At 45.4% G+C, this 17,297-nt stretch overlaps 2 protein-coding genes across 3 annotated transcripts; both read left to right on the top strand.

The window, feature by feature from the left end:
- Positions 1-7,941: 7,941 nt before the first annotated feature.
- On the top strand, positions 7,942-9,668 carry LOC123185560 (glutathione S-transferase T3-like). Its single transcript, XM_044597454.1, has 4 exons — positions 7,942-8,088; positions 8,593-8,599; positions 8,711-9,003; positions 9,090-9,668. Exons 1-4 carry the CDS (start codon positions 7,942-7,944, stop codon positions 9,666-9,668), a joined length of 1,026 nt encoding a protein of 341 aa, XP_044453389.1.
- A 2,071-nt stretch (positions 9,669-11,739) lies between these two features.
- Positions 11,740-14,187, top strand: LOC123131981 (U-box domain-containing protein 33). Of its 2 annotated transcripts, none has more exons than XM_044551810.1 (7): positions 11,740-12,180; positions 12,282-12,348; positions 12,476-12,597; positions 12,718-12,822; positions 12,969-13,065; positions 13,165-13,311; positions 13,400-14,187. In XM_044551810.1, the coding sequence occupies exons 1-7, from the start codon at positions 11,948-11,950 to the stop codon at positions 13,877-13,879; spliced, it is 1,251 nt and encodes a 416-aa protein (XP_044407745.1). In that variant the 5' UTR covers positions 11,740-11,947; the 3' UTR covers positions 13,880-14,187. The 2 variants fall into 2 exon arrangements, with proteins under 2 accessions (XP_044407745.1, XP_044407692.1); XM_044551757.1 differs by having other exon boundaries at positions 11,749-12,134; positions 12,227-12,348.
- The last annotated feature ends 3,110 nt before the right edge of the window (positions 14,188-17,297 follow it).

Below are 17,297 nucleotides of genomic sequence, written 5' to 3' on the forward strand. Positions count from 1 at the left end.
CCTCTCTCTTTATATCGTAGACTTGATTTGAATAAGTTGACACCTACTGAAATATCTTTGCAAATGGCTGATAAATCAACTGCTATACATGTCGGTATTTGTGAGGATGTGCGTGTTGTGGTTGCAAACGTTACTATTTTAACGGACTTTGTTATTCTTGATATTCCCGAGGACGATAGTATGTCTATTATTCTTGGAAGACCCTTTTTGAATACTGCAGGAGCTGTTATTGATTGCACCAAAGGCAATGTCACTTTTCATGTTAATGGTAATGAGCATACGGTACACTTTCCGAGGAAACAACCTCAAGTTCATAGTATTAATTCTATTGGAAAAGTTCCATCGATTATTTTTGGAGGTTTTGAATTTCGTCTTCCTACTGTCAAGAAGAAATATGATATTCTAATTATTAGGGATGTGCATATCCCCGTTGAGGTAACATAGTGTTATTCGAAATTTCTCCGGTTCCATGTTATTCGGAATGAGTTTGTTAACAAGACTTGATCAACCTAGTTAATGGATTCCTTTTGATGATCATGAGATGGATGAAGTTAGAAAGCACAACCTTCTGCGCCCTCCTTTCACTTTCTGTTATTTATATTAAGTAAAGTAAAAATAGTATTTTCTGTCTGTTATCTGAATTATCCATGCAATATAAAAATACCCCGAAAATAAAAGTTCTCCAAATGCCCTGAAATTTAAATATGTTTTTTTTCTGGAATATTTGAGAATATCGGGCACTGAGAACATAGCAAGGGGAGCAAGCACCTGGCCACGAGGGTCCACGGCGCACCCACCCCCTGGGTGCCCCCCTGCCTCATAGGCCCACGGTGGCCCTCCTCCACTTATTCCTGCACCCACACACTCCTTCCTCTCACAAACACCATTATCCAGCTCAAGCACGAGTTCTAGCTCATTTTGCTGTGATTTTTGATCTCCTTGCTCAAAGCACCTCTCACAAAACTGCTTTGGGGGATTGTTCCTTGGTATGTGACTCCTTCATTGGTCCAATTAGTTTTTTTTCTAGTGCTTTATTCATTGCAAATTTGTGCTGTCTAGGTGACCATGTTCTTGAGGTTTCATGTCAAATTTATATGGTTCCAAGTAGTTCTAATGCATGATACATGCTCTAGTCACTTGTAGGAGTAGTTGCTATCAATTTTGTTGAGTTTGCTTTACTTTTATTTGAAGTTACTAAAAATTTCAGAAAATAGTGAAGAGATTTTTGAGGGGCTCATCGAGCCGAAGCTCAAAGGAAAAGCAAAATGAAGAAGCAGAGAGGCCCAAATATAATCTGCCTCGCACCACGGAGGTTCGGCCGTGTGAATGGCCTTCCGATGATTTCTTGAAAGTAGTCGGGATTTATGATGATGAATTGGCTAAGAATGCAGGCCTCACCGACTTCCTCTGTGACCAACACGAATAGTATCTCTTACTCACCAATACTTTTGTGCAAAACTTCTACTATTATCCTAGGGAATCACCTCCTTCAGTAGAGTTTCATTTATATGATGTGGTTAAGAAGATGTCACTATATGAATTTTGCAGGGTTTACAAAATACCTTTCGAGGGTAGCTTAGAGGAACCACATCGTAGAGATGTGGACGGGTTTATTGACACTATCACTGTAGGGGAAACTAGGAAAGTTTCTGATGCAAGAATCACTAGCATACATTTTCCTATTTGACGCTACTTTGCAATATTTGCTAGTCGTTGCTTAATTGGTCGTGGAAACTGTGGAAACCTTAGTGTTCCTGATATTTTTATTTTGTTCCATGGTTTATTCCGTGATGAGTCTGTTAGTATGGGCGGTATTATTGCTAAACGGTTAAGTCTGAACCATACAAAGGGCCCCATCTTTGGAGGTATCTATGCTTCATGCCTTGTTGTATACTATAACATACCTATTAGGCACTATGAAAAAGAAGAAAAATTGCTGCCTACTGTTTATTTAGATTATAAGAGTATGGTAGCGCATGATTTTATTGTAAAGAATAGGGAAGGGGAGCTTAAATACCAATTGTTCTTTGATAAGCGTCATCCTGAGACTATCACTTTGTCTGCTCCTTCCTTGCTTAATTTATCTACAGGCCAGTACCTCGTCTCGCCGAAGGCTATTCACGCCTACCGGAACCCTACACCAGCCACAGAGCCAGAGTCGGAACCACAATTTGATCCTCCACGACAGTCTAATTACCAATGGGATCCAAAGATGATTGCCAACCAGTGGCCATCAGAGTCTTCTTCTTTGCAGTACGACCCCAACTATTACTTTGGATATCCGCCAGGCCAGTCGTGGCCATAGACCAACTTAGGCCAAAAGCCTAAGCTTGGGGGGTACGTATTTCCCACTGACATTAAATTCATGTTCACACACTCATTGCTAGTTGTCGGTGCTCATACTTTTTCATTGTATCATCCATGTTAGTTTATTTTCTCTTTTTATGCTTTCTTCTTGTGTGTTTGATAAACCTTAAGAAAAAAAATAGTTGTAGCTTTTAATTAGTTTACTTTCCATGCTTGTAGTAGTAATTAAAAAGAAAACCCAAAAAGATTTCTTATTCTTCTTTTGCTTGTTGGGAGCTTTCCCGAGTATATAGTTTTATTTCTTTTCTTTTCTTTGGGGGTCGATAGGAGAAGATCATGATTAAATTGTTGAAGTGGCTCTTTTATGCATTATTGTTGATCTGACAAAAGAGCCCATATTGCCTTGTCTTCTCCTGTTTATTGAATGCTTGCAGATTCCAGCTTAGTCCAATGCACGTGCACTATTATTATTATCCACATCGTTCGGTCATGCAAGTGAAAGGCAACTATGATGATATATGATGGACTAATTGAGATGAGAGAAGCTGGTATGAACTCGACCTCTCTTGTTTTTGTAAATATGATTGGTTCATCGTTCTTGATTCAGCCTATTATGAATAAAAATGTTTGCGATGACAATTAGAGATCATAGTTTCTTATGCCATGCTTAATTAGCTAGGGGCTTATAATGGTTTACCTTGTGTGCCAACATGCTATTAAAATGGTTGTGATGTGGTATGATAGGGTGGTATCCTCCTCTGAATTATTTAAGTGACTTGACTTGGCACATGTTCACGCATGTAGTTGAAACAAAATCAACATAGCCTTCACGATATTTATGTTCATGGTGGATTATATCCTACTCATGCTTGCACTCAATGTTCACTAACTTTAATGCATGTTCATGGCTGTTGTCGCTCTCTAGTTGGTCGCTTCCCAGTCTTTTGCTAGCCTTCACTTGTACTAAGCGGGAATACTGCTTGTGCATCCAACTCCATAAACCACAAAGTTATGCCATATGAGTCCACTATACCTTCCTATATGCGCTATCTCCCTGCCGTTTCAAGTAAATTTGTATGTGCCAAACTCTAAACCTTCAAATAAATATCCTGTTTTGTATGCTCGAATAGCTCATGTATCAACTAGGGTCGTCCGTATCTTCCATGTTAGGCGGGTTATTCTCAAGAGGAGTGGACTCCGCTCCTCACTCACGAGAAAATGGCTGGTCACCGGGATGCCCAGTCCCAGTCCCATGCTTTATGCAAATCAAATCAAAATAATTGCAAACAAAACTCCCCCTGGGACTCTTGTTAGTTGGAGGCACTCGTTGTTTCGAGCAAGCCATGGATTAATGCTTGTTGGTGGAGGGGGAGTATAAACTTTACCATTCTGTTTGGGAACCGCCTATAATGTGTGTAGCATGGAAGATATCACCATCTCTTGGTTATTATGTTGACAATGAAAGTATACAGCTCAAAATATTATTCATCTCTATTTTAAAACCAAGCTCTGGCACCTCTACAAATCCCTGCTTCCCTCTGCGAAGGGCCTATCTATTTACTTTTATGCTGAGTCATCCTCCTCTTATTAAAAAGCACCCGCTGGAGAGCACCTCTGTCATTTGCATTCATGACTGATTAGTTTACATCGAGTATGACTTGACTGGATCTCTTTTACCATGAATTACAATGTCTAGTCAGTCCTTGATCTTTAAAGGTGCTCTGCATTTATGTTTTGCGGTCTCAGAAAGGGCTAGCAAGATACCATCTTGTTATATCATATTATGATTGTTTTGAGAAAGTGTTGTCATCTGAGATTTATTATTATTGCTTGCTAGTTGATTATGCCATTGATATGAGTAAACATGAGACCTAAGCGTTATTGTGAATATGGTTAGTTTATAATCTTTGCTGAAAACTTGAATGCTGGCGTTACATATTTACAACAACAAGAGCAAACAGAGTTTGTAAAAGTTTTTCTTTATCACTTTCAGTTTGTCAACTGAATTGCTTGAGGACAAGCAAAGGTTTAAACTTGGGGGAGTTGATACGCCTCCGTCATATCTACTTTTTTTAAACACTTTTGCCCTTGTTTTGGACTCTAACTTGCATGATTTGAATGGAACTAACCCGGACTAACGTTGTTTTCAGCAGAATTGCCATGGTGTTATTTATGTGCAGAAACAAAAGTTCCCGAAATGACGTGAAACTTCACGGAGACTATTTTTAGAAACAATAAAAAATACTGGCAAAAGATCAAGACCAGGGGGCCCACACCCTAGCCACGAGGGTGAGGGGCGCGCCTGCCCCCCTGGGCGCGCCCCCCTACCTCGTGGGCCCCCTGGAGCTCCTCCGACCTCAACTCCAACTGTATATATTCGTGTTCGGAGAGAAAAAAATTAAGGAGAAAGATTCATCATGTTTTACGATACGGAGCCGCCGCCAAGCCCTAAACTCTCTCGGGAGGGCTGACATGGAGTCCGTTTGGGGCTCCGGAGAGGGGAATCCATCGCCATCGTCATCATCAACCATCCTCCATCACCAATTTCATGATGCTCACCGCCGTGCGTGAGTAATTCCATCGTAGGCTTGCTGGACGGTGATGGGTTGGATGAGATTTATCATGTAATCGAGTTAGTTTTGTTAGGGTTTGATCCCTAGTATCCACTATGTTCTGAGATTGATATTGCTATGACTTTGCTATGCTTAATGCTTGTCACTAGGGCCCGAGTGCCATGCTTTCAGATCTGAACCTATTATGTTTTCATGAATATATGAGAGTTCTTGATCCTATCTTGCAAGTATATAGTCACCTACTATGTGTTATGATCCGGCAACCCTGAAGTGAAAATAATCGGGACCACTTCCGGTGATGACCGTAGTTTGAGGAGTTCATGTATTCACTATGTGTTAATGTTTTGGTCTGGTACTCTATTAAAAGGAGGCCTTAATATCCTTAGTTTCCGCTAGGACCCCGCGGCCACGAGAGGGTAGGACAAAAGATGTCATGCAAGTTCTTTTCCATAAGCACGTATGACTATATTTGGAATACATGCCTACATTACATTGATGAATTGGAGCTAGTTCGTGTCACCCTAGGTTATGACTATTACATGATGAACCACATCCGGCATATCTCTATCACCGATCCATTGCCTACGAGCTTTCCATATATTGTTCTTCGCTTTTTTTACTTTTTCGTTGCTATTGTTATCATCACTACAAAATACCAAAAATATTATTTTTGCTACCATTACCTTTTGCCACCATTACCACTACCATCATATTACTTTGCTACTAAACAATTTGCTGCAGATATTAAGTTTCCAGGTGTGGTTGAATTGACAACTCAGCTTCTAATACTTGAGAATATTCTTTGGCTCCCCTTGTGTCGAATCAATAAATTTGGGTTGAATACTCTACCATTGAAAACTGTTGTGATCCCCTATACTTGTGGGTTATCATACTACTGCCGTATGGCTTCAGCGTGGACCACCTTGTATTGAGGAGTTGGTTTCTCTCGATTGTAACCCTTATGCATATGGAATAAAACTCTTTACCCCCGCAAAAAAAGAGATGAAGGCAGGAGAAACAATGTAGCCCGGGGGTTACCAAGTGAGGGAGTGTCTCTCGGCAAAGCCATTGTGTTCTTCCTCCTTGGTGTACACGCTGGCATCACTGTGAGCAAGAAGGGAGCATAAAATCCCGGGGAGGAGCATAAAGTCCTCTGGAAGCGTAAAATTGAGTTGAGGGAGGGAAATAGATCCTCTAACATGAAGCAGGGAAGTCACCTAAGAGCAACTCCAATGGGGCGACCCATTTCGTTCGCCGCTGTCCGTTTGGGTCGGTGCAGACAGAAAAGTCGGCCCAACGCGCCGACCCAAACGGACGCTCGTCCGCTTTCGTCCGCCTGCCGACCCATTCTTGGCCTATTTTTGAGCTGGATTTATGTCGGCGCGGGCACAAGACGGATGCGTGCGCGCTTGCCCTCTTTCCTCCCCGGGCCCGCTGGTCGGTGGCACATCGACCTTTCCACATCGAACAACACACCCTCCCCCCGCCTGCTTCATCGCTGACGCCGACGACCATTTTTTCCGATAAAAAAGGATATATAGATAGTTTTAGCGTACACAGATAAAAGAAAAGACCAACTACTCGTCGCTTTCCGACTCCGACTCGGTAATGTCCTCCTCCGACGTCTGAATGTAGGCGTCAGCGTGCTGCTTGTCTTCGAAGTCCCAACCTGACGTTTCTCGTGGCTTCAGTTTCAATTGAGCGGCCTACTTCCGTGCATGCTTGTCCTCCCGATAGGCATCCCTCTCCGTCCTTCTCGCGTCCCTCTCCACCCTCCTTTGCTTGTAGAACTGGCGCTCGTCGACGATGTCCTGCGGGAAGCATTCATACCACACCACCATGGCTTCCACGTCCATCTCTGTGCTGGCGAGGCGATGCTGCCGCCTCCGGTGGACACGACGATCCTCGTCGGTGAAAAGCCGCGGGAGAGGCACGAGATCCTGCGCCCGCTGGCTTGACATGTCGGGAAAATTCATATCCCGACAAGGCCTCAGGAGGCGCCACGCCGCCGCGTCGTGCGCGCGGGCCGCCTCCTCCGCGGTGTCGAAGGTGCTGAGGATGAGGTGTTTCTCGCCAAACCAGATCTCGAAGGAGAAGGCGCTGGAGCGGTGCTCGCGGACTCCGTGAAAATCTAAAGCGCCCAGGCAGCGCATCGACATGGTGGCGCAGAGGCGGCGAGGCTAGTGAGGAGGGGGCGAGACGAGTGGGTGGCGGACAGAGTGTGAAAGGAGCGTCTTCTTATAACGAGTGCCGGCCGCGGCGCACGCGCGAACCTTTCCCGCGCGCTGGAGCACCAAAACCAGTGCGCGCTAGGCCGCTTTTCCCCGCGTGCTGGAGCGCCAAAACCAGGGCGACGGCATAGCCGCTGGCATGATCTAAGCGCGCGCGGTCATGAAATGGGTCGGTCCGTTGGACGCACTGCCGACCCAAATCTAAAAGAGGACGAACGGCGGGCGGGCGGCCGACCCAAACGGACAAAAACGCCGTCCGTTTGGGTCGGCCCGTTGGAGTTGCTCTAAGCTACAGTTTTCTAACTTCCCTCCTTCACATTCATATGATTAAGACTAAAATGACTTGAATTAATTTGCAAATTATAAATCTACTTTATACATTTATAAAATTCACATACAAACAAAATTATGATGCAATAAAATTGATTTTTAATTTATTTATATCAACAATAAATGTGTACAGTAGATAAATACAGTGTTCGCTACAGTGTCCGTGACTTTCCTTCTCTGTTTTACACTAGATTGCACTGTAACTTAGGTGACTTTCCTCCTTCATTTTAGAGGATCCACTTCCGCGAGGGCTGGCATGTTGCAGCTCCAACAGAACTTAAAAGCCCATTTTCTTTCTTTTCGAAAACCAAATTTTCAAGCCTTCCAGTAAAGTCCATTTTGAAGTTAAACTTGAGCCGGCTTATAGTTAAGTTAAGAGCATCTCTAGTGGATCATCTATATGGACGTGTATAGCAAATATACACGATGCCAGCTAAAAAATTACTCCCAGCGACTCATGTAAAAGGGCGTGTAAACATCCACGCCCAGTCCATGACGGTATGAGGCATGGAAATATACACGAGCAAGCCACGCTCATCAGCTCGCGGAAACGAGACGGCTGCTTCATCCCGCGCCCGCCCGGAGGAAGAATCGGAGGAGCTCGCCCCCAGGTCGCCGTCGCGTTTCTTCTCCGGCCGTTGCCCAAGGTAACAATTTCTTCCTCTCCGGCCTTGCTCACGAGCGGGAGGGCAGGGACGGGGGGGGGGGGGGCATGCCCTGCAGCTAGATCTGGCGACGGCGGGAGGTCGGCCGCGTGGGAAGGCTGTGCGGGCAGCGGGTGGCGCTAGCTGTGGGCAGTGTCGTGCGAGATGCGGGCGGCGGGGCGGCGCTGTGCGGGCGGCGGGGCAGGATGCGGGCGGCGGAGTGCGGGTGCGGGCGGCGCTAGCTGCGGCCTGGGGAGAGGTAGGAGGTCAACAGGCTGGGGAGGCCGGCGGCCTGCGGCCTGGGGAGAGGAGTGAGGTCGACGGGCAGGGGAGAGGCAGCTCTGAATCGAAGCAGTGAGGCCGAGTGGGCGGGGAAAAGCAGAAAATTGCAATGCTTTCTCCATCTGGTGTTGATATTTGGTATTTGTCTATTGCAAATTGTTGCTTGCCCATGTCAATTTGATGTCAGATTATGGTCTAAAATAGCTATGCATTGGTTGCTTGCAGATGGATGGTGACCAAAGCTTCTTGGACACCATTGGTTTTGGTTACACATAAACACAACCAGATAGTCCAATTGGAGAGCAGGCAACTCCATCAACTCAGCATTGTTCTGCAATAACAGAGAAAGGAAAATCCAACAAAGGAAAAAATTGGTCTAGTGATGAGGACAAGGTTCTCATAGCAGCATGGGCAAATACAAGTTTGGATATTGTTGGGACAGATCAAAATCGAGATGCTTATTGGGATAGAATTTCAGAGTACTACAACACACACAAGGAATCATCATGGCCGGAGCGTAATGCTAATGCAATCAATGGCCGTTGCACAACGATTAACAGAGAGACCTCTAAATTTTGTGGTTGCCTTCAGCAGATTTTAAATAGGCAAGAAAGTGGAAGGACTATAGAAAAAAAGGTATGCACATTTCTTGTAATTCTATATGTGATGTGCAATATTCTATATGTGTTGTGCTTATTTTGACAACATATTTATATGTGCAGACAAACGATGCACACATTTTGTTCAAGGAAATGGATCTTAAAAAAAAGAAGCCTTTCACACTGATGCATTGCTATGTAGAGTTTTCGAAGTATCCAAAGTGGCAGACAAGAGAAGTTAAAACTTCTCTTAAGAAACAAAAGAAGACCATTGATGCAAGTCCGGGCACAGCCACCAATGATCTGGGTGATGCATCCTCGGTACGTACTGATGCTACCTCGATACGCACTGATGCTCTTGAACATGAGAAAAGACCTGATGGTGTGAAGAAGGATAAGAGAGGTAAAGCTGATGACAGTGCTTGCAAGCTGTCATTAGAAACTGTGTGGGCAGCAAATCTAGAGAAGGATGAGATCAAAGAGGCGGCAAGAAATGCTCGCTACGCACAGCAATTGGAATTGCGAAAAGAGGAGATTGCACTCAAAAAGAATGAAGATGCACGAAATGAGAGGGAGGATGCACGGAGACAGTTTGAATTAGATGAGAGGGTCATGCTCATCGACACTAGTGGTATGACTGATGTGCTAAAGCAGTTCTACCAAGATAAGCAGAAGGAGATCCTTGCTCGCGGCCTGGGGTAATGTGAACTATATGTTGTAGTTGTAAGAACTATTTACTGCTTTCTGCTAGTTGAGGACATGGATTACATCACTCATTGCATAAATATTTTTTTTGATAGCTGCATTACAAAGACATGGATTACATCACTCATTGCATAAATTAAAACTACATGAAAAGAAATGGATTACAAACTTATAACTAGGACATCACTCGTTTCCAAACTTTTGCCACACATGGTCAATTAGATCAAGTTTAAGCTGATCATGTTCATCGAAATTTCTAATCCGGTGAGTCATCTGAATAAAAGAGCTCAGTTCTTCCGCATGAGTACGAGAGACTGTGACTCTTTCTCCCATTGCCTCAAAAGTGCAGCTTTGCCGACCAGTTTGTCGCTCCTCTTCAACTATCATATTGTGCTTTATGACACAAGCTTTCATGACATCAGTGATTTCTTTACGTTTCCATCCTTTAGCAGGTCCACGAACAATGGCAAAACGGGATTGCAGAACTCCAAAGGCTCGTTCCACATCTTTCCTAGCCCCCTCTTGCTTCTTGGCAAAAGTTTTATGCTTTCTGCTAGTTGGAGCTGGTATGCTCTTCACAAATGTTGCCCACCGTGGATAGATACCATCTGCAAGGTAATACCCCATTGTGTACTGATGGCCATTGATGCTATAATTCACTGGAGGAGTTTGGCCTTCGGCTAGCTTTGTAAAAACAGGAGAACGTTGAAGAACATTTATATCATTCAGAGACCCTGGTAAACCAAAATAAGCATGCCAAATCCAAAGATCTTGTGAAGCAACTGCTTCCAAGATCATAGTGGGCTCGCTCACATGGCCTTTAAACATGCCATGCCATTTTTTGGGGCAATTTTTCCACCCCCAGTGCATGCAATCTATGCTCCCTAACATACCGGGAAATCCTCTTTCCTCCCCTATTGCAAGTAACCTAGCAATGTCTTCTTCATTTGGAGATCTCAGGTACTTTTCCCCAAAAACTTCACAAACTTTGATCACAAATTTCTTGCAAGACTCTAAATTAGTCGACTCAGCGGACCGGATGTACTCATCAACACCATCAGCTGCTAATCCATATGTTAGCATACGCATTGCCGCAGTCATCTTTTGCAGAGGATGTAACCCAAGAGCTCCAGAAGCACTTCTTTTTTGCGTAAAAAAACCATCATAGTCATGCTCAAGTATACCATCAGCTATGTGGTTGAACAAAGTACGCGACATCCTAAATCTGTGCATAAAAAGTAAATGAGACAGGGAAATGAAAAAATGACCAAAGCAGAGAAGTGTACTAATTACGAACCTTCGTCGAAACAAATGTTCGGGAAAGCGAGGAATCTCTTTGAAGTAGTCATCCCACAGAAGAACAAATCCGGCATCTCTTCCTCGATCGATTGACTGACGTCCATGCTTGGAACCGCCATGGCGTCGAGCGTTCTTCCTCTCTTGCTCCTCGCGCTCGGCGAATGCTGCAAGTATGAGTTCATCGTCGCCAGATGAAGATGACGAAGAACTCATGTCCCAAGTGGATGAGTTCATTGTGTTGCGTGAGAAACGATAGAGAAATCTAGGTGAGAAGAGAAGTCACAGGTAGAAGTGTGCTGGAAGAGAGGTGGTAGGGGTGGTTTATATAGATCGGAAATATGGCCATTAAAAATATAGCCGTTGGAAATATAGCCGTTTGAAAATATAGCCGTTGGAAATATATACATCCTAATTTACACGTTTCAGTGAAAAACTGGGAGGTGTATAATTTAGCAAGGTGTATATGGTCGTGTATATGGAGATATACACGTCCAAATTTACACCATCCATTAAAGATGCTCTAAGAGCTGCTTGAAAGAAGTGGCCGTAGGTGTTGAGGTTGAGGCGTTGAGCATATGATGCAATATTCGCAGCATCTTTATATCCTGCCGTGCAGCGGAAACTATATACGAGAAATAACCAGTCAAACGCAGTGACACGGCAATCATTCGGCATCAAACCGAGCAAAAGTCCTGTAGTGACGCGACAAGCGAGCTCAGAACAACCTGAGCTTCGGAGTTGACCGACGGGTCGGTCGGCTCCTCCGTGTCCCACGTCGCTGTCGCGTCCCGCCGGTGGCTTCCTCCTCTTCCCACGGGCCACGGCGACGCGCCACCGTCTCCCTCCCGTCCGCTAGGTCCAAAGTCTCCTCTACATACAAGCTAGAATAGCTTAAACCCGCGCGTCCTCAACCGCAAGGTCCTGGTGCGAGCTCCAAGAACCGAGGAGGAGCCAGCCGCGGCGGGGACGATCGATCGATGGAGGCTGCGGTGGCGGTGGCGGTGGAGGACGAGAACAATAGGAAGGTGTTCGTCGTGGTGCCGGCGGAGCGCAGGGCGGGGCGGTCGACGCTGTCGTGGGCTCTCGGCCATCTCTGCGGCGGAGCCACAGCCACCACGGTCGTCGTCACGCACGTGCACGTCCCGCCGCAGATGATCCCCGTCAGTACGTGCTCGCCTTCATCGCGCATGCATGTTTCCGGCCGGCATCTGTAAGTGCATCGTCGGTGACCTTTTTTGGTTATCTATCTCCATCAGTGGGAGCCAAGTTCCATGCCAGCAAGCTGAGCTCGGAGCAGGTGAGCTCCTTCAGACGGATGGAGCGCGACAAGGCGGACAAGATGCTGGACGACTACGTCCATGAGTGCCGGAAAACCAAGGTACTACTCTGTTTTCTTCCGGTTGAATGTTGAAGAGCGTTTTCCATTTCTTCAACACTCAGCTTCTTAACACAAGGTTGAAAGGTTTCATCTGCTTATCGACTTGCACAATGTCCGTAAACTCCAGGTGAGGTGTGAGAAGCTGGTGATTGAGAAGGAGGATGTCGCGTCCGGCCTCGTCGAGCTCATTGGCTTGCGCGGGATCACCGAGCTGGTGGTTTCGGCTGCCGCGGACCGGCAGTACTCCACGTATGATATCCTCCTGACGGAACTCTGTTTCTTGCAAATTCAGACATGCTCTGTATGTTTTTATCAGTCTAATAAAGAGATGATTATTCACAACTGAAGTTTCTTGTTTTGGGGTTTCAGAAAACTTGACAGGCCTACTTGCAGGACAGCAGCAGCGATAATGCAGAGAGCTGATCCATCGTGCAAGATCTGGTTCGTCTGCAAGGAGCAGTTAATCTGCACAAGGTAAAATTTTTTAAAAAAAAATCCGATGTCGTAGCATTCTAAATTTTTTCTACTGGTGAGACTAATTGAAAACGGTGTTTCCAAAATCTATGAGCCAGAACTTTCCGCAATTTACCTTAGGAAACTGACTCAGATTTCCACTGTAGGGAAGCGAAAGTAGAGATTGCATCATCTGCTGTCACTGCACCGTTGCTCCCTAATCCTGGCCATGAAGTCCTTCGTTTGTCAACTCACCAGGAAGAGGTGAGTCAGATCATTCAACGACTTCTCCTGAATTTTCGAACACTGCCTTTTGCAAGAATGTCAGGATGGCACGCTTCTGAATTTTGTTCTCTCTTCTAGGATGATGATGACATTGAGGTTGAATTGGGGTTCTATGATGAACTCACGGAGGCATGCAGAGCAGCCGAGGACCTGATGAACAGAGCTCTAAACGAATCCCGCAGGCGCCACAAGGCAGACGAAGAAGTGGCCACATCTCTCCTGAAAGTACAACCCCTTGTCAGAAACCCAAATTCATCATAAACTAGCCAATTCCAGTTGGAAACATTTTTTGATTCGAGACCTTGCATTGCAGGCCAAAGAGCACGAGGAGCTGTACCTGGAGGAGGTGAAGAAGAGGGAGGAGCTCGAGGCAGCCCTGGCGAGAGCAGAGAAAGAAATTTCAGAGCTACGACAGGCAATCCAGCGGGACACGGTCGAGGAGGAATCCGGGGAGGCGACGGCGACGATGTCGGCCCCGGGACTGCAAAGCACGAGCAAGGAAGAACCGGAGGCGGTGCTCTGGCACTGCCAGTGCCAGTGTCAGAGGAAGCTGGCCGCCTCGTCGTCTCCGTCCTCGGTCATCATACCATGGTCGCCTCGTGCCGACGAAGATGGGTTCACCTGCGAAGCCGGCGTGGCCGGGTGCTGCTGGCTCGACGGGATGCCGTCGCCCGAAGGCGTGGCCGTCGCCGGCGTCGCCCTACCGCTCGCGCGCCCCAGTTTTGCCCTCCGTGCCGCGGTCGAGGAATACACGAGGCGGCAGCAGCAGCAGCAGCGGTGCCCGTTTCCTTGAATGTATTTTCGATCACTCACGCTCACCTGCCAATCGCGTGATGCAATCCATCCAAGAGGATGCCCGATGTTGTGCTCGAGCCGACACCACCGCGATAGGATACGTCATCTCGGAGAGTTAGCCTTGCGTAGGACTTTGGGGATGAGCACTCCCTCCTCCTCGTGCTCGGGCCATCATGTTTGCGCCTGCTAGTGTATGTAATGTGAGGTATCTAATCTGTGCTATGCTTCTGCTCCATCTATCGATGAAATGATATGCAAGCTTTGCATATTCGCGAAAAAATAAAATGGTCTGGTGCGTGGTAGTGGTTTAACACATATTTTTCGAAAAGGGGCGCTTTATTATTTAAAAGATTTAAGCATTACACCCGGCCTCTGCATACTACGATGCACACAACCAAATAAAGTCTTCTCGCACAAACGAAAAATAAAAAGGCGAAATACAAAGAAAACATGTAGAGTATGTATAACGCATAAAACGAAGGTGGGTCAATCCTAAGATCATGCTGCCACCCATGTTGGATAAAAGTAACCCTCGCCGCATCCTTCAATCGTGTACACACCTCCGTAAACAGGTCTCGATTCTCCACACGTTGTAGAGAGGACCATAAACGAAGAGTCCTGGTACATCTATAAATAACCTGCATCAGAGAAGTACTTCTATCATTAAAAACCTTATCATTCCTACATAAGCAAAGCGACCAAATAACGGCAAGCGCTCCCACCTTAAGAAGAGTTCTAAACCTGTGATCAATCCCATGTAACCAGTTGCCAAATACATTAGCAACACTACAAGGAGGATACAAGTCAGAAGCTATCTGGATGACTGACCATATAGAACGAGCCAATTTGCATTGGAAGAACAAATGTTTTATTGTCTCATCATGGTGACAAAAGATACATCGTGGACTACCATGCCAATTCTCTTAATAAGGTTGTCTTTAGTAAGAATGACTCCGCGACGAAGATACCATGCACAGATTTTATTCTTAAGAGGTATCTTCATCTTTTAGATCTTCTTATTATTATCAACTGGCACATCAGACTGGATTAACGCTCTATACATTGACTCCACTGAGAATTGGCCATTCCTATGGAGGTTCCATCGGAAAACATCAGACCCATGTGACAATTGCACCGTGGACAACCGCTGGAGCAGGATGTTCCGCGATTGTAGTCTGGGTCCAATTAAATCTCTTCTGAATGTCACATTTGGCGGAAATGATTCCATTACCGTGGCAATAGTATCACCCTTGTGGCGCACAATGTTGTATAGAGCTGGATATTGTTCCCGGAGTGTGGTATCTCCTAGCCACTTGTCCTCCCAGAATCTAATTTCTGAGCCGTCCTTAATCGAGAAGGATCCATAGCCAAAGAAATATTTCGTTGTAGCCATTAGACCCGCCCAAAATGGGAATCCCCAGGCTTCCAGTATACCTGGGATACCGCCTTGGAACCCACATATTTCCTCCTTAGGAGGGTTTGCCATACACCATCTTACGTCAGTAATTTAAACAACCATTTACCGAGGAGGGCCCTATTTTTAACCTCACGGTCATGAATGCCCAACCCACCTTGGTCTTTGGGACGGCGAACCACACTCCATTTGGCCAGTCGATATTTCCTTTTCTCGCTATCTCCTTGCCAAAAGAATCTTGATCGGAAATAATCCAATCTATGTAAGACTCCTTTCGGCAACTGGAAGAAGGAAATCATATATAGTACCATATTACTTAGTACTGAATTTATGAGGACCAATCTTCCACCCACAGACAGCAGTTTACCTTTCCAACTGCTAAGTCTTTTTTGCAATCTCTCCTCGACGTGTTTCCATTCAGCATTTGTGAGTCTCCAATAATGTATCGGTATCCCCAAATATGTGATCGGAAATTCGCCCAACCTACATCCGAATAGTTCAGCGTAAAGGTGGGCCTCGTTTTGAGCGTCGCCAAAGCAAAACAATTCACTTTTATGAAAAACGAAGGTGGGCCAATCCTAAGATCATGCTGCCACCCATGTTGGGTAAAAGTAACCCTCGCCATATCCTCCAATCGTGTACACACCTCCGTAAACAGGTCTCGATTCTCCACACGTTGTAGAGAGGACCATAAACGAAGAGTCCTGGTACATCTATAAATAACCTGCATCAGAGAAGTACTTCTATCATTAAAAACCTTATCATTCCTACATAGCCAAAGCGACCAAATAACAGCAAGCGCTCCCACCTTAAGAAGAGTTCTAAACCTGTGATCAATCCCATGTAACCTGTTGCCAAATACATTAGCAACACTACAAGGAGGATACAAGCCAGAAGCTATCTGGATGACTGACCATATAGAACGAGCCAATTTGCATTGGAAGAACAAATGTTTTATTGTCTCATCATGGTGACAAAAGATACATCATGGACTACCATGCCAATTCTCTTAATAAGGTTGTCTTTAGTAAGAATGACTCCGCGACGAAGATACCATGCACAGATTTTATTCTTAAGAGGCATCTTCATCTTTTAGATCTTCTTATTATTATCAACTGGCACATCAGACTGGATTAATGCTCTATACATTGACTCCACTGAGAATTCGCCATTCCTATGGAGGTTCCATCGGAAAACATCAGACCCTTGTGACAATTGCACCGTCGACAACCTCTGAAGCAGGATGTTCCGCAATTGTAGTCTGGGTCCAATTAAATCTCTTCTGAATGTCATATTTGGCGGAAATGATTCCATTACCGTGGCAATAGTATCACCCTTGTGGCGCACAATGTTGTATAGAGCTGGATATTGTTCCCGGAGTGTGGTATCTCCTAGCCACTTGTACTCCCAGAATCTAATTTTCGAGCAGTCCTTAATCGAGAAGGATCCATAGCCAAAGAAATATTTCTTTGTAGCCATTAGACCCGCCCAAAAATGGGAATCCCCAGGCTTCCAGTATACCTGGGATACCGCCTTGGAACCCACATATTTCCTCCTTAGGAGGGTTTGCCATACACCATCTTACGTCAGTAATTTAAACAACCATTTACCGAGGAGGGCCCTATTTTTAACCTCAAGGTCATGAATGTCCAACCCGCCTTGGTCTTTGCGACGGCGAACCACACTCCATTTGGCCAGTCGATATTTCCTTCTCTCGCTATCTCCTTGCAAAAAGAATCTTGATCGGAAATAATCCAATCTATGTAAGACTCCTTTCGGCAACTAGGAGAAGGAAATCATATATAGTACCATATTACTTAGTACTAAATTTATGAGGACCAATCTTCCACCCACAAACAGCAGTTTACCTTTCCAACTGCTAATTTTTTTTTGCAATCTCTCCTCGACGTGTTTCCATTCAGCATTTGTGAGTCTCCGATAATGTATCGGTATCCCCAAATATGTGATCGGAAATTCGCCCAACCTACATCTGAATAGTTCA

Source organism: Triticum aestivum, chromosome 1A (genome assembly GCF_018294505.1).
Source record: "Triticum aestivum cultivar Chinese Spring chromosome 1A, IWGSC CS RefSeq v2.1, whole genome shotgun sequence".
In the NCBI taxonomy this organism is placed as follows: Eukaryota; Viridiplantae; Streptophyta; class Magnoliopsida; order Poales; family Poaceae; genus Triticum; species Triticum aestivum.